Below are 17023 nucleotides of genomic sequence, written 5' to 3' on the forward strand. Positions count from 1 at the left end.
GTATTTTTTAGTAGAGACGGGGTTTCACCATGTTAGCCAGGATGGCCTCGATCTCCTGACCTCGTGATCCGCCCGTCTCGGCCTCCCAAAGTACTGGGATTACAGGCTTGAGCCACCACGCCCGGCCAGGATTTTCTATTTAATAAATGATGTTGGGAGAGCTGACTAGCCATATGCAGATAATTGAAACTGGACCCCTTCCTTACACCTTATACAAAAATTAACCCAAGATGGATTAAAGACATAAATGTAAAACTGAAAACTATAAAAACCCTAGAAGAAAATCTAGGCAATAGCATTCAGGACATAGGCACAAGCAAAGATTTCATGATGAAAATGTCAAAAGCAATTGGGAGAAAAGCAAAAATTGATGAGTGGGGTCTAATTAAACTAAAGACCTGCTGCACAGCAAAAGGAACTATCATCAGAGTGAACAGACAACGTACAGAATAGGAAAAAAAATTTGCAATCTATCCATATGGCAAAGGTATAATATCCAGACACTACAAGGAACTTAAACAAATAAACAAGAAAATAAAAAACCATTAAGAAGTAGGCAAATGACATGAACAAATGCTTCTCAAAAGAAGACATTCATGCGCCAACAAACATATGAAAAAAAGCTCATCATTAATAATTGGAGAAATGCGAATCAAAACCACAATGAGATACCATCTCATGCCAGTCAGAATTGCGATTGTTAAAAAGTTAAGAAACAACAAATGCTGATGAGATTGCAGAAAAAAAAGGAATGCTTTTACATGCTTGGTAGGCGTGTAAATTAGTTCAACCATTGTGGAAGACAGTGTAGCAATTCCTCAAAGACCTAGAAGCAGAAATACCATTTGGCCCAGCAATCCCTTTACTGGACATAAACCCAAAGGAATATAAATCATTCTATCATAAAGTTACATGCATGCATATGTTCATTGCAGCACTGTTCACAATAGCAAAGATATGGAATCAACTCAAATGTCCATCAATGATAGACTGGATAAAGAAAATCTGGTATATATACACCATGGAATACTGGGTATCCATAAAAAGTAATGAGATCATGTCCTTTGCAGGGATATGGATGGAGCTGGAAGCCATTATCCTCAGCAAATGCATGCAGAAACAGAAAACTAAACACTGTATGTTCTCACTTATAAGTAGGAGCCGAGCCATAAGAACACATGGACACATGGGGCAGGGGACAACACACACTGGGGCCCATCAGTGGTGGGAGAAGTGTGCAGGGGAAGAGAGAGCATTAGAAGTAGTGAATGGATGCTGGGCTTAATACCTAGGTGATGGGATGATCTATGCAGCAAACCACCATGGCACATGTTTATCTATGTAACAAACTTGAACATCTGCACATCCTGCACATATACTCCAGAACTTAAAATGAAAGTTGGGGGAAGAAAAGAATTCCCTTGTCTTCACACCCTTGCCAACATTTGTTGTCTTTTGACTTTTTGATAATATCTATCCTAATGGGTGTGAGGTAGTATCACGTACTGGTTTTGATTTATATTTCCATGATGATTAATGATGTTGACCACCTTTTCAAGCACACGTTGGCAGTTTTCATGTCTTTTTTCACCAAATGTCTATCCAGGGTCTTTTGCCCATTTTTTAATCTTGCTATTTGTTTTTCTACATTTACATCTTAACCCTTTATCAGGAATATGGTTTACAAATTTTTTTTCACAATTTACACTGTGCTGTTTTATTTTGCTGATTTATTCCTTTGCTGTGTAGAAGCTTTTTAGTTTGATGTAGTCCCATTTATTTATTTATTTTTGATTTTGTGGCCTGAGCTTTTGGTCGAATTTCAAAAAACAAACAAACAAACAAAACCTTGCTGAGGCCAACGCCCAGCAGATTTTCCCTTATGTTGTCTTCTAGGAGTTTTATAGTTTCTGCTCTTACCTTTCAGTCTTTTATCCATTTCAGTTGATTTTTGTGCATAGTTAAAGATGGAGTCCAACTTCATTCTTTTGCATGTAGAAATCCAATTTTTGCAGCACCATTTAGTGAAAAGACTATTATATATCCATTGTGTGCAGTTGGTGACTTTGTAAAGAATTTGTGGACAATAAATGTTTGGATTTATTTCCAGGATCTTTATTCTATTTCACTGGTCTATGTGTCTGTTTTTATGCCAGCACCATATTGTTTTGTTTATTATAGATTTATAATATAATTTTAACTCAGGAAGTGTGATGCCTCCAACTTTGTTTTTTTCTTTTCAGAATTGTTTTGGCTATTTGGGGTTATTCATGTTTTCATATGTATTTTTGAATTTTTTTCATTTCTGTGAAGAATGATCTTGAGATTTTAACAAGGATTGTGTTGAATCTATGTATTGCTCTTTGACATTTTAATAGTATAAATTCTTCTGATTCATAACTATAGGATATCTTTCCATTTATTTCTGTCTCCTTCAATTTCTTTTATCAATGTTTTCTCTTTTTCAGTATACAGATGTTTCACTTGCTTGGTTAAATTTATTCCTAAGGACAGACGGTCCTCAACTTACAAGTTTTAACTTTACCATGGGGTTTAAGACATAACCCCATTGTAAGCTGAGGAGCATCTAGACTTGTGATGGTTTGACTCAACAATTTTTCAACTTTAATATGAGTTTATCAGGGTATCGAGTGAATTTTTTACATACAACATTTTCAACATATGATGGCTTTATCAGAATGTAACCCCATGGTAAGTCAGAAAGTACCATAAATTAAATTTTTTTTTCAGTTAGATTGTTATTTGTATACGAAATGCTACTGACTTTTGTATGTTAATTTTGCATTTTGCAACTTTACTGAATTCATTTATTAGTTCTAACAGTTTTTTTCTGTGGAATCATTACACATATGATTGTTTCATCTGCAAATGGAGTTCTTTTTTCTTTTTGATTTCAATGCCTTTTATTTCTTTTTCTTGTATGATGGCTCTTGCTAGTACTTCTGGTACTCTGTTGAACAGAAGTGACAAGAGTGGGCATCCTTATCTAGTACTGTGTCTGAGTGGAAAAGCTTTTAACTTTTCCCCATTGATTATAATTGTAGCTGTGGGATTTTCATAAATGATTTTATTATATTGAGAGACATTCCTTTTATGCCTAAACTGTTGAGAGTTTTTTTTTTTTTTTTTTTTAAATCGAGAATTGGTGTTGGACTTTGTCAAATGCTTTTTCTGTGTCAAGATCATTGTGTGGTTTTTATCTTTCATTCTGTTAACGTGATATATTACACTGATTGATTTGTGTATGTGAAACTAGCCTTGCATGTCAGAAATAAATCCCACTTGGTCACAATATATAATTCTTTTGGTATGCTGATTGGGTTTAGTTTGTTATGTTGTTGGGTTTATTTAATCCTCAATATTTTACTAAGGATTTTTGCATCTGCATTTGTCAGAGAGATTGGTCTGCATTTTTCTTTTCTTGTAATATCTTTGACTTAGGTATCAAGGTGATGTGGTACTTATAAAATGTGTTTGGAACTATTCATTCTGCTTCTATTTTTTAAAAAGAGTTTAAGAAGTATCAGTATTCATTCTCTGAAGGTTTGCTAGAATTCAGTTTTTATAAACCCATCTGTTTCTGGGCTTTTCTTTGTTGGAAAGTTTTTTTTATTACTTCTTTGATCTCTTTATTTGTTATTGGTCTGTTGTTCAGGCTTTCTATTTCTTCTTGAATTGATCCTGGTAGGTTTTTGGGTTTTTTTTGTTTTGTTTTGTTTTATTGTGTTTTTTAAGCAATTTACCTGTTTACTCTAGATTATGCAGTCATTGACATATATTTTTTCATAATAGTCTCTTATGATCCTTTTAATTTCTGAGGTGTTTCATTTTTTCACTTTAATTTTTGATTTTATTTATTAGTCTTCCCTTTTTTTTCATTTAGACCAGCTAAAGGTTTATCCTTTTTTTATTTTTTCAAAGCATGAACTCTTAATTTTATTGATTCTTCCTATGATTTTTCTGTTCTCTATTTGATTTATTTCTGTTTTTATTTTTATTATTTTCTTCCTTCTGCTAATTTGGGGTTTAATTCATTCTTCTTTTGTTAGTTCCTTGAAGCACAATGTTAGATAACTTATTTGAGATTCTTTTTGTTTTTAATGTAGGCACGTATTGCTATAAACTTTTCTCTGAACTGCTTTTGCTACATTTCATAGGTTTTGGTATGTTGTGCTTTGATTGTTCTTTGTTTCAAGATATTTTTTAATTTCTCTTTTTATTTCTTCTTTGACTCATTGGTTGTTCAGGAGCATGTTACTTAGTTATATAATTGTGGATTTTCCAAGATTCCTCTTATCATTGATTTCTAGTTTCATAACATTATGGTCTGAAATGATACTAGATATTATCTCAATTTTAAATTTATTAAGTCTTGTTTTGTGACTTATTGTATGGCCTAGCCTAGGGAATGTTCCATTTGAACTAAAGAAAAATGTGGTATATTATGCTGCTGTTAAAGCTCTGTATATATCTGTTAGGTCTAACGGGTGAAAAGTGCAATTCAAGTCGAGTATTTCTTTATTAATTTTCTGTCTGGTTGATCTATCTACTGTTTTTAAATTATTTTTTATTAATTTTGTGTTCCTTTTTATTTTAATACCTTTTGGGGTACAAGTGGTTTTTTTTTTGTTGTTGTTACATGGATGAATTACATAGTGGTGAATTCTGAGGTTTTAGTACATCTGTCACCAGAGTAGTGTATATTATACCTAATGTGTAGTTTTGCATTCCTGGCCCCACTCCCACCTTCCCCCTTCTGAATCTCTAAAGTTTATTATATCACTCTGTATGCCTTTGCATACTCATAGCTTAGCTCCCACTTGTAAGTGAGAATATACAATGTTTGCTTTTCTATTCTTGAGTTACTTCACTTAAAATAATGGCCTCCAGCTCCTTCCAAATATCTGCAAAAGACATTATTTTACTCCTTTTAATGGTTGAGAAGTATTCCACGGTGTGTGTGTGTGTGTGTGTGTGTGTGTATACATATGTGTATGTACACACACATATGTATATACACACACACACATATATATATCTATCACATCTTATTTATACATTCATTAATCAATGGGTACTTAGGTTGGTTCCATTTCCTTGCAGTTGTAAATCATATTGCTGTAAATATACCTGTGCAAGTGTATTTTTAATATGATGACTTCTTTTCCTTTGGGTAGACACCTAGTAGTGGGATTGCTGGATGATTTATCCATTGTTAAAAGTGGGATAATCCCAGCACTTTGGGAGGCCAAGATGGGCGGATCATGAGGTCAGGAGATCGAGACCATCCTGGCTAACACGGTGAAACCCCATCTGTACTAAAAATACAAAAAAAAGTAGCCAAGTGTGGTAGCAGGCACCTGTAGTCCCGGCTACTTGGGAAGCTGAGGCAGGAGAATGGTGTGAACCCAGGAGGCGGAGCTTGCAATGAGCCAAGATTGTGCCACTGCACTCCAGCCTGGGTGACAGAGTGAGACTGTGTCTCAAAAAAACAAAAAGTGGGGTATCAAAGTCCCTTGTTATTATAATATTGCTCTTTATTTCTCCCTTCATGTCCATTAATATTTGTTTTATGTATTTAGGTTCTCCAATGTTGGTTACATATATATTTACAATTGTAATGTCCTGTTGATGCATTGACCCCTTTATCATTAAATAATGACATTCTTTGTCTCTTGTGACAGTTTTTGACTTGAAGTATAGTTCATTAAGTGTAAGTATAGCTACTCCTGCTCTCTTTATTATTTGCATGGAATATCTTCTTCCATTTCTTTACTTTCAGCCTATGTGTCCTTAAAGTTTAACTGGGTGTCTTGTAGACAGCATTTAGTTGGATCTTGCTTTTTACTCATTTAACAATTCTATGTCTTTTAACTTGTATCCAAGGTCATTATTGATTAGAAAGGACTCATTGCTGTCATTTTGTTATTTGTTTTCTGATTATTGGTAGCTTCGTTTCTTTCTCTTTCATTGTCTATCTTTGTAATTTGGTAATTTTCTGTAGTGTTAATCTTTGATTATTTTCTCTTTATCATTTGTATACGTGTTGTAGTTTATTATGTTGTGGTTACCATGAATCTTCCATAAAACATCTTATAATCAACTATTTTAAGCAGATAATAACTCAAATTCTGTTGAATACAAAAACTCTATACATTTACCTTTCCCCTCACAATTTGTTTTTGATGTCACAATTTTCATCTTTTAATATTGTGTATTTATTAACAACTTGTTATAGTTTTAGTTATTTTTGACTATTTTGACATTTAACCCTCATGCTAGAGTTACACATGATTTATACACCACTATTACAGTATTAGAGTGTTCCTGATTTTACTATGTATTTACCTCTATCAGTGAGTTTGTACTTTATAAATATGTTGTCTGTATTTATAACAGTAATTGTCATTTTAAAAAAATTCCCACTTGAAGAACTCCTTTAAGCATTTCTTGTAAGGCATGTCTAGTGGTGATGAATTCCTTCAGCTTTTCTTGTCTGGGAACAATTTTATTTCTCCTTCATATTGAAGGATGGCTTTGTTGAACATAGTATATTTGGCTAGCAGTGCTTTTGTTATTTCAGCTCTTTAAATATATTATTCAATCTCTCTTGACCTGCAAGGTTACTATTGAGAAATCCACTGATAACCTAATGGCAATTACTTTACATGTGATTTGATGCTTTTCTCTTGTTGCTTTTAAATTTCTCTTTGTGTTTGACTTTTAAGTCTGGTTATAATGTGCCTTAGAGAGAATCTCTTTGGGTTGTACATTTTGGAGGGCCTTTGAGCTTTATGAATCCAAATGTCTCTGTCTCTTTTAAGACTTGGGAAATTTTCTGCAATTATCTTGTTAAATAAGCTTTCGTCTCATTCTTTGTTTCTTTTTCTTCTGTAGTATTTGCTTGCTTAATGGTGTTCCATAAGTCTTGCAGGCTGTCTTCACCATTTTTCATTCTTTTTTGTCTGATGGAGTAATTTCAGAAGACCTATCTTTAACTTCACAGTTTTTATCTTCTGATTGATCTAGTCTGCTCTTGAAGTTCTGTAATATATTTTTTATTTCATTGATTGAATTCTTCAGCTTCAAGATTTCTGTTTGGATCTTTCTATATCTGTCTTTTCATTGAATTTCCTAATTATATAATGAATTATTTTCCTGATTTCATTAAGTTGTCTATTTGTATTCTCTTGAAGTTCCAAGTTTCCTTCAGTTCATTATTTTATTTTATTTTATTTATTTATTTTTTTTGAGACAAAGTCTCACTCTGTCATGCAGGGTAGAGTGCAGTGGTGTGATCTTGGCTCACTGAAATCTCCACCTTCGAGATTCAAGGTATTCTCCTGCCTTAGGCTCCCAAGTAGCTGGGATTAGAGTTGTGCACCACGACACATGGCTAATTTTTGTATTTTTAGTAGACACAAGGTTTTGTCATGTTGGCCAGGCTGGTTTTGAACTCCTGACTTCAAGTTATCTACCCGTCTCAGCCTCCCAAAGTGTTGGGATCACAGGCATGAGCCACCACACCCAGCCTAGCTCATTACTTTAAATCACTTTTCAGACAGTTTATAATTTCTGCTTCTTTGAGACCAGTTATTGGAGAACTATGGTTGCCTTGTGGTACCATGCTTCCTTGCTCTTTCATGTTTCTTGTGTCCCTGCATCGATGTCTGCATTATTAGTGATGTAGTTTCCTTTTTCAAAATCTAGTAGGGGAAGACTTTCAGTTGCACATGGGTCTGAGGCTGCCAGTTGGGCAGGGTGGCTCTGGTTACATTTAGGCACAGTGGGGTAATCAATATGCAGCTTCTTTAGTTGTGATCAATGTCAGCAATGAATGTAGGTGCCTCAGTGGCCTAGTTTGTAGGAGTTGGTGGAAGTGATAGTGGCTGCATAGGTTGCTAAGGCAAAGTCTTAACAATTCTCCTGTTCTTGTCTTTCCCGCAGTGGGGAGTCTTAGCTGAAGAGAACCATTTTTGTGTTTGGTCTGATATGGCCCACAGGCAACCATAGCAGCACTGGGAGCCAGGGCATACGTGATCAGAGTAGCTGTGGATATAGGTCATGGGCTCAGGGTCTTGTGAGACTACTGTAGCACCTTGGACTTGAGGCGCAGTTTCACTTTCCAAGACACAAATGAATGCAGTTTCCCCCGTAAGGCAGGGTCTGTTCCTCTGAGGCACACCTCAGCAGCTTAGGCCCAGAGTGCTGAAATATAGCTGAGATTGTGACCCTGGTGGACATGGCACACCACTGGTACAGCTTGGTAGAAAAAGGAGTTTTTAGAAGATTGGGTCCAGAGAGCAAAGAATAGCTGTAATTTGGGACCAGGAGTCAACAGAGGTCAGCAAAAATGTAGACACTTGGTGATGAGGTACTAGGTAGTGGTGACTCTGGACCCTGGAATGGTGGGACATATCACTACCCCAGGCTCTATGAGGCCAAGTACAGCAGCAGCAATGACGCAGAAATGGCAAGATACTGCTGTATCTTGGACCTTGGTGGGAGGGGTGCAGCACAGCTCCAGTTCCCCAAGAGGCAGCATATCTCAGCAGTTCAGACTGCAGGGGTGTAGTGTAGTTTTGGGTGGGCAGGGCATGTGGCTGTTCAGCCTGGAGGGCAGGGTGCCACAGCTCAAGCCAGGCACTAATTCTTTGGGATGTGTTTTGCCAAATCTGTTTGGCCCCAGAAATCATGGTCACACGTGTCAGTGGAGCCTCTGGATCCCCGTGGGGTGGGGTACTGCATCAGGTATGGCACTGGGGTGTGCAATTGTTCTTGTGTGCCAAAGGCTCTGAACCCCTGTGGGTAGTATGCTGTCTTATCTGTGGAGCCAGAGCTGAGAGTTGACTGCTCTAGTGTGCCAGAAATCTGTGATCCCAGATGGTGGTGGTGGGGTATGCTGCCTCATTTATGGCATTGAGGGGCATGACTGCTCTGGTGTGCAGAAGACCTGAGGTCCCTGAGGGTTGGAGTGCCATTTCAGTTCAGCCCTGAGAGGAGGGTGCACAGTAATTGGAATGTGGGCAGTGGAGTAGCTCCATGGAACATGGCCCTGGTGGTAGGACATAGTAGCAGCTTGGCTGGTGGATAGTATGCCATTATGTGGGCTTGTTGCAGTAGTAACAAAACATCAGGGATGGAGGGATGCAATGCATACTCACGCTTGGAGGAGGATGCACTTTTTCCCAAGATTGTACAGGGCAGTAGCAGCATGAGCCATGAGGCAAGAGGTAGGGGCTGAGAAGAGGAGGGAGGGGCACAGCATCAGCTCCTTCTCTAGGGATAGCTCAGTATGTAGACTCTGGGGCGCTCCTTCAGCAGGCCTCAAACCCTATAAGGACTGCCGAAGTCTCTAGTGCAAAGACTGCGTGTATCCATGGCGATGATGGTGGTTGTTGGGGTCCTCTTGCTTACGTTTTTCCTGCAGAAAGGGGTCTCTTCTGGTTTTGAGTTGATCCCAACTAGGGAAATTGGATGGCAGAGGCAAGGTGTTTCCTCCTCTTTCCTGTGTGGCCATCCTGTGTTTCAGTGGTCCACAGGATTTCTGCTGCTGTTCTCCAGAGCTTTCCTTTACTTATTTTGATCAAAATGTAGTTGCTTGTTCATTATTTTTAGTTTTTTTGTGGGAAGTGGGAAGAGCACTAGAAGCTTTAAGTTGGCCATCTTGCTGATGTCACCAACATGGATCTATTTTTGTTTTATAATGTTAAAATATTATATCTATGTATAATTGGTCATAATTTACATTTTATATAGAATCCTTACTTATTTTTATCCCCCAAAAAGGTTCTACATAAAAATCCTCATCAATTTCTGGACTCTTAATAATAGTTTTTGAAGTTGTTGTAAAAATGTAACTTTTCAAGGAAATTAAAACTAGCTGCATAATGTTAAAGAAAATATCAAATGTGAGAACTGTATGTGATACATTCAAAGACTGAATACATATTTGCTTATATTTATAGAAAGGAAACAGGACTAGTAATTCTATGAGCTATAATTTTATGTCAACTTCTACCTAAAACAGAAATATGAATTATTTTTAATAATATGCCTGTCCTTAATCCTATGGATGAATATTTCACAAATTTGGTATTTTAACATCTTTGATGCCAAATACATAAAACTAAAGAAGTCTTTAATCTGAAAAAAAAAAAAACACAGAAGTATAAAGAATGTCCTGTTAATAAATGTGTTAATTCATCTTTTGGGGGATGGTGTTTCTGATTTAGTCTTTAGCTGCAATATATATTTGAAGTTTGAATGAAAAAAATGAGACTCAATTTTCAAGTGGCTTATAGAACCAGTCTCATTTCTTTCTAATCCACTATTCAAATAAATTGTTTGTCTATTATTTGGCTTAGGAAAATCAGTTTACATAACTCGAAAAATAAAAATAGCCTAAATGAGCTTTTTATTCCACTAAAATCAATTAAACTCGTAGCTGGCACTTTGTAAATAAAATTTATTTAAACAAAATGAAGGATCCTTCAGTCTCTCCTTAAAGATAACTGACAATTTGGCTGCTTCCCAATTCTTTATCTCTGACTTCTCCTTGATAATCAATCTATGAAGCAGAGGGAAAAAAATCTCTTCCCAGAACTGCATCAGTCTTCTCTCATTAGAAGCATTGTTTTTGTTTTGTTTTGCTTTTTTTCCTCTAGTGCCTGCCAATTTTTAGCCTATGAAGATGGAAGTAATAAAAAAAAAGGTGATTAGTTAATAAAAAATATGGTGCTTAGTGGAGTAAAGGGAATTAATAATATAAAAATAACTTCCTTAATAATGAGATATATGATATAGAAGAAGCTAATTACTAAAAGTTAAAAGCATAATAATTTGATTCAAATTCCTCAAACACAAGAGGTAGAAGTTAGACTAAAGTGATTACTTAGAATATTTGCTGTGAAAATGGAGCACTCATAATTTTTAATGTCACTCATAATTCTTTTTATTTTTGTAATTTTTAAAAAGTTATATGAACCTATAGGTTTATTTCACATTTTTAGTTTATTTTCATTTTTTAAACTTTAATTTGATTCTCAGAGATACATGTGCAGGTTTGCTATATAGGTAAACTCATGTCATGGGGGTTGTTGTACCAATTATTTTATCATTCAGCTATTAAACCTAGTACACAATAGTTATTCTTAATGCTCCTCTCCCTCTTCCTACCCTTCACCCTCAGGTAGATCCCAGTTTCTCTTGTTTCCTTCTTTGTGCTCATGAATTCTCATCATTTAGCTCCCACTTACAAGTGAGAACATGCGGAATTTGGTTTTCTGTTCCTGTGTTAGTTTTCATTTAGTTTCCATATACCAAAGATAACCAGCATTGAAAGCTTATGAGATTTGTCATTTGTATGAGTACCAGGTAGGATGTAGAAAGATAAAAATCCCTCAGATAACTATGATTTCAAAACAGGAAGACTCAACATTGCCATCTTCCCCTGCCCAACCATTTTCAATTCCTGTTGCTCCATTATCAAAAACACATTCAGTCTAAAACTAAGGGTGGCAAATACGAGCACTATGATAATATTTTAGATTGTTAACTGTAGTTTCTAACATCATCTTTTTCAATACTACAACCAGATTTTATTAGAAAGTAAGAGAAGACATTTTGTACTTCTGGGAGAGGGCACACTGACAACAGAAACAGATCAAGAACAGTGGGTTCGGGGGCAGAGGACAGAGGGCAATTTCACAGGCTTTATACATTTGCTAGAGCTGACTCCACTCACCTTAGTCACAGAACACTCAGAAATGTCTTTATAAGTTCTCCTGGTCTGCATTTTTTTAAACTCAAGTTTTTCTAAACATTTTATTTGTGATATAATGTTTTCCCTTGTGCTATTTCTCCCTGCCCCCAAACTGATTGGTGTAACTTGTTTTATTCTTGAGATTTTACCCCTGAAAATACTAACAGAGAGAGAAAAGAGAACTTACCTGGTATTTTTGTTGTTTTAATTGAACTCTGAGTCTCAGCTTTAGAGGGAAAAAAAGAAAAAAAAATCAATATAATTAAATGTTGTATATCAGATCTATTCTCACAATTGTTTCAGGTGGTAAATGAGTATGAATTTTGGCTCATTTCTGATTCACTGTTTTGAAATCATAAAATCATGATTCTTCATGATTACAGGAAACTTCCGAGAAGGTTTTTAAGAAAAAGTGGTTCAACCAACTTTTTCTTTAAGGGCCAAACATTTTAGGTATTGCGGGCCATAAATATCTGTCTTAACTATTCAACTCTGCCTTTTGATGTGAAAGCAGCCATACACAATATTTAAAGAATGGGAATAACTGTGTGCCAATAAAACTTTATTTTGAAAAAGTCAGGGTATTCAACTTTGTCTGTGGGCCATAGTTTGCTGAGTCTTGCTTTATAGGATCTGGTATAACCTCACACCTTGAATATCCTGAGATAACATAGAAAACAAAAATCCTTCAGTAAGTGCTTAATGAATGGGGTTGCCACGTGCTGTAATCCTACTAAGTTATGGTGCATCTCATGACCTGGAGAATATGCAGCGAAGTTCAGACAGATACTTTTAAAATGTAATGAATTATTTTATGATATAGTCCAGGAAAGGTTTCTGTTTCTGCAAGGGAAGTCATTCGAAAGAATTATAATCAAAGATCACTTCAACACCTTTGAGTCCATGGAGCATTTTCAAGATTTGGCACATGAAAAATACAGAAAATAATTTTGGAACAAATAGAAGCCCAATAATGACATTTTTAAAAGTCCACTTGCTTCCTTTGTATAGTCACTTGACTCTCTATATCAGTATCATAAATTTAACATGCCCAAAACAGAACTCTTCACTGTTATCTTGAAATCTGTCTCTTCCCTTGCTTTCTTGGATCAATACATGGTGCTATTTGTTTTCTAGTTGCACAAAACAAAACGTTAGAAACCTTTCTTGAGTTGCCTATGTTTCTCACCCTTATCAGCTCTAGTTTCAAAATGTATTCCAAATTCAAACAAGTCTCACCAACTTTTCCGCTACTGTCCACCCAGCACTTATATCTCTCCCCTGAGTACCTGCAATAGCTGCTTAGGAAAATCTTTTTAAAGTTAAACTTCACTGCTCCAGTGGCTCCTATTACTCCTCACTTCATCTCCCACCTTTCAGGCCCTGTTTCACTGTACTCCAATTCGTGGCTTTGCTGTGGCAGATTGAAGGCACAAGGCCCTTTCTGCTTTGAGGTCTCCCTCCCTCCCTCCCTCCCTCCCTCCCTCCCTCCCTTCCTTCCTTCCTTCCTTCCTTCCTTCCTTCCTTCCTTCCTTCCTGACTCTGCTCAGAAGTCGCTGTTCAGAGAAGTCTCCCCAACCACCCTCACTAAATTGTTTCCCCAGACCTTTTCACATCATTCCATCTCATTGCTGCATTCATTCAACAGTACTTTTGTTACTACCACATTTTACTTTTGTCTTTAAAAAATTATTACTTTCTGTCAGGAAGTAACTCCATGGGGGCAGACTTCTTATCTTGTTCAGAGAAGTGATTCCAGTGCTTACCAGTAGAAACATATGGATATAATGAATGACAGTAGAAAATAATAATATATAAAAAAATTCTACCTACCTGATTTCAATTTTTAAAGAAAAATGGATACTTTATTTAAAATTTCCTAGTTGGATAATTCTAGTTACTATTTGCAAGCGACTTTTATGATCAGTTTCATATATTATTAGTTGATACCTCTAAAGGAAATAATATATTTCCATTTTGCAAATCTGTAAACATTAGCTGAGGGTAGTAAAATTACTTTCTTAAGGAAAGAACCAGGTATATAGGCCAGGTCTGTTAACTCTAGTTTTCATCTTCTTTCAGTAAAATGGACAGCTTTTCCTTCCACTAAACTGTTCCAAATGGAAGCTTGATAGACTTCATTGAGAAGACAAAACCTTCTGATTATCCTTTCTTTGAATATTTTTAGCCTTCAAAAATGTGTAATAATTCTAGAGGAACATAATAAAAGAAATATAACTATACATTAAGATGTAGCTGAATCTTAATAAAACATATCAATTCAAAACCCTTCAACTGAGCAGTGTAAGAGGTTTGGACATTTATATATGTTAATGAATACATTGATATTTTGAGGACAAAATTCTGTAAGTCTCAAATATTTAATCAAGTATAGAATATTCCTTTTTTTCCCTGAAATCAAGAAGATATTTTAAAAATGATAAAGTGTTTTCCTATAAATACAACTTTCAAATTTGGACTCAGTTCTGTGGATACAAAAGCTTGGTAAAGATGAGTGCTATGGAATATGGTTAAATTTGTGGGAATTAATGAGTGAAGACATTTTCAATTATTCCTGTTTATGATTTATAACTTTCATAAAACATGTGTTTTGAGAAAAGGCCAAGCTTTGATCTATAAAGAATCTCAGGAAAGTCAAATAGCAAATTAGCAGTGTGCTTAGTTAACCATTCTCAAACTGAGATGTTTAATAAGGACTCAAAATTTAGTCAAGGTGGTTGGCAACTTACAATCTGTTTGTTGAGTTTGATTTTTGAATATGAAATTGAAGTCTTATGAAATGCAAATGAATTTTGAAATGCTAATCACATTAATCCAAAGTTAAACTTTGCTCAAGCATGTAGTTTTTAAATTGGAAATCTTGAACAGCCATACAACAAATAACTTTGTTAAATATTCTTATCTCACAAAGGATATTGCAGGATATTTCTAACTAACAAACTTACACATAGAACATGATAATATCATTAACAGGTGCAAGAGAAAGAATATATACATCTCTTCTGATATATAATTCTCTACTGATTTGCTGTTGAATAATTTATTATAACCAATTCAAATTCTCTTCATCCTTTCTCCATATGGCATTGACTGAGTCATTAGACATGAGATTACTTCTCATCTGGCTAAACCATGACTTGTGACTAAGACTTTATCATCCTGAGGAGTCCTCTTGTATCTACCTACTTGAAATGACATAAACTAATTAAATAGCATATGAGAAATATTATAATTAAGTCCCAAAATAAGTTTCATAGACAAAATGTGCAATTCACAAAATAAATATTGAAGCTGGGTGGGTAATTAGATAAACTAATGTTTTCTAGATTGTTGTGTGAAAGATTCTATAAGGTAGTAGCGGAAAGCAGCATTAAATAAGATCGAAACATTTAATGAGAAAGTTGTTTCCTTTTCAGCTTTCTTACAGTTTACTGGGTTATTTGAATGAGAAAATTCTAAAATTTTAATTGGATGCACATATATCGTTAATATCTAACATTTGCTTATAACAGTTTAGTTTTTTAAAGAGCAAGCATGTCTCAAGCTCAGAGCCTCAAGCAAAGAACAAACTCTAGCTAGAATTTTATTTTTTTATTTACATAGTAGTGATTTTCATAGCTATTGTTTATTTATGCCAAGCAAAACTGGTTTTTCATTTATGGTAGTTTATTTTTCAAACAAATTTAAGAATAAGAAGTGCATCAATTTAAAGAAAAACATTAAAAAATAATAATACAGATGATATACGTCTCTAGCAACACTCATGAAGTAGTGGGAAACATCAAGGTAAAGTCTAGTAGAGGTCCTTGATGAATATGAATGTGTAGAATTTGAATCAGAATTAGAGGAAGGAGGAGGAAAATAGGAATAAAAAATATACAAATGAGGGGGCAAATGAAAAATATATACATTCAAGAATAAATCAGGCATAGTGGGCAAGAGGACAACCCTGATTAGAATTGCAGGTTTATATTTATTCATTCAGTCAGTATCTTGTCTTATATTTATTGAACACCTACTTGTCAAGTGCATGATGCACCTAATTAGAAGCCAGTTGTTTTCATAATCCTTAGATTTAGATACTTTATGTACAATAGTTGTCATGAGAACGAGTGTGGCATAGTGAAATGTTTATAGGGTTTGGGGCAAGAAAAACAGGGTTTTAATATTTTAAATTTAATTTTGGCCAAGTCATTTAGTGTTTCTGAACTTGTTTCCTGATTTGTGAAATTGGTATCATATATACTTACTTTGCCTGGCTTTTAGGAGAATTACTGTGGCTAAAAAATGAACTAAAATGTATTGTGTTTGTTTGTTTGTGTTTATTTCTTTACATGATTTGTCTCCCTTAATCTTCACAAAGATCCTGTGGAAGTATAATCTTATTTTAATTACTTTACAGATGAAGAGACTGAGGCACCGAGAAGTTAAGTAGTGGATTAAAGACCACAGCACAAATAAATAGTTGTGCTGCTTTTTGAACGTAAGCAATCTGACATCATAATCACTATCCATAACCAATAAACTAACTTATTGTTGGCATGATTGAGGTGCCAAATTTTTATTTTATGAAGGGTGTGATGCCTTGAAGAACAAAGACCTGGTGTTGGCCACTCTCATGTTCAGCTAGTAGCTTATCTAAAATGCCTACTTGGTTTTTATAAAATTATCTTTCTTTTTGTATAAAAATAAACTCCATATTAAACTAAGATAAATTATGCAAAAGGAAATATATTTGATAACTTATCTATTGTATATAAATGATATCAATTCCTACTTAATAGCATATTGGTTGATTATAAATGTTATTAAGAGAAGCCAGATTATCTTTTCAGTTTTCAAATCTCTAATATTGTATTCACTGTGGTAGAGGAAACTCTAGCTTGGCAAAACCCTTAAAGGTGTTTCTATTGAAGTACTTGCTTTAGTAGAGTTCCTATTGGAGTTCTGCACATCCCAATGTATCATCTATCTATAATCTTATTCTGCATTCTTGCCTCAGCCAAGTTACAATTCAGTAAAGGGAAAAAGAGCAATAGCCTCTCCTTCCCTGCCAATCCCTTACAATGTGCAAGATACCTCCTTTAAAATCTGGTTGTAAGGGGGCGGAGCAAGATGGCCGAATAGGAAGAGCTTAAGTCTCCATCTCCCAGCGCGAGCGACACAGAAGACCGGTGATTTCTGCATTTTCAACTGAGGTACTGGGGTCATCTCACT

At 35.1% G+C, this 17023-nt stretch overlaps 1 protein-coding gene across 1 annotated transcript in view; it reads right to left on the reverse strand.

Annotated features, from left to right (window-relative positions):
* Window positions 1-17023, reverse strand: part of EMCN (endomucin) — a 136471-nt gene that overhangs the window by 38812 nt on the left and 80636 nt on the right. Inside the window, exon 4 of the mRNA XM_026455015.1 lies at window positions 11973-12011. Coding sequence (XP_026310800.1) covers window positions 11973-12011 — 39 coding nt within the window. The remainder of the gene's footprint in view (window positions 1-11972; window positions 12012-17023) is intronic.

Source organism: Piliocolobus tephrosceles, chromosome 3, assembly GCF_002776525.5.
Source record: "Piliocolobus tephrosceles isolate RC106 chromosome 3, ASM277652v3, whole genome shotgun sequence".
Taxonomy (NCBI): domain Eukaryota; kingdom Metazoa; phylum Chordata; class Mammalia; order Primates; family Cercopithecidae; genus Piliocolobus; species Piliocolobus tephrosceles.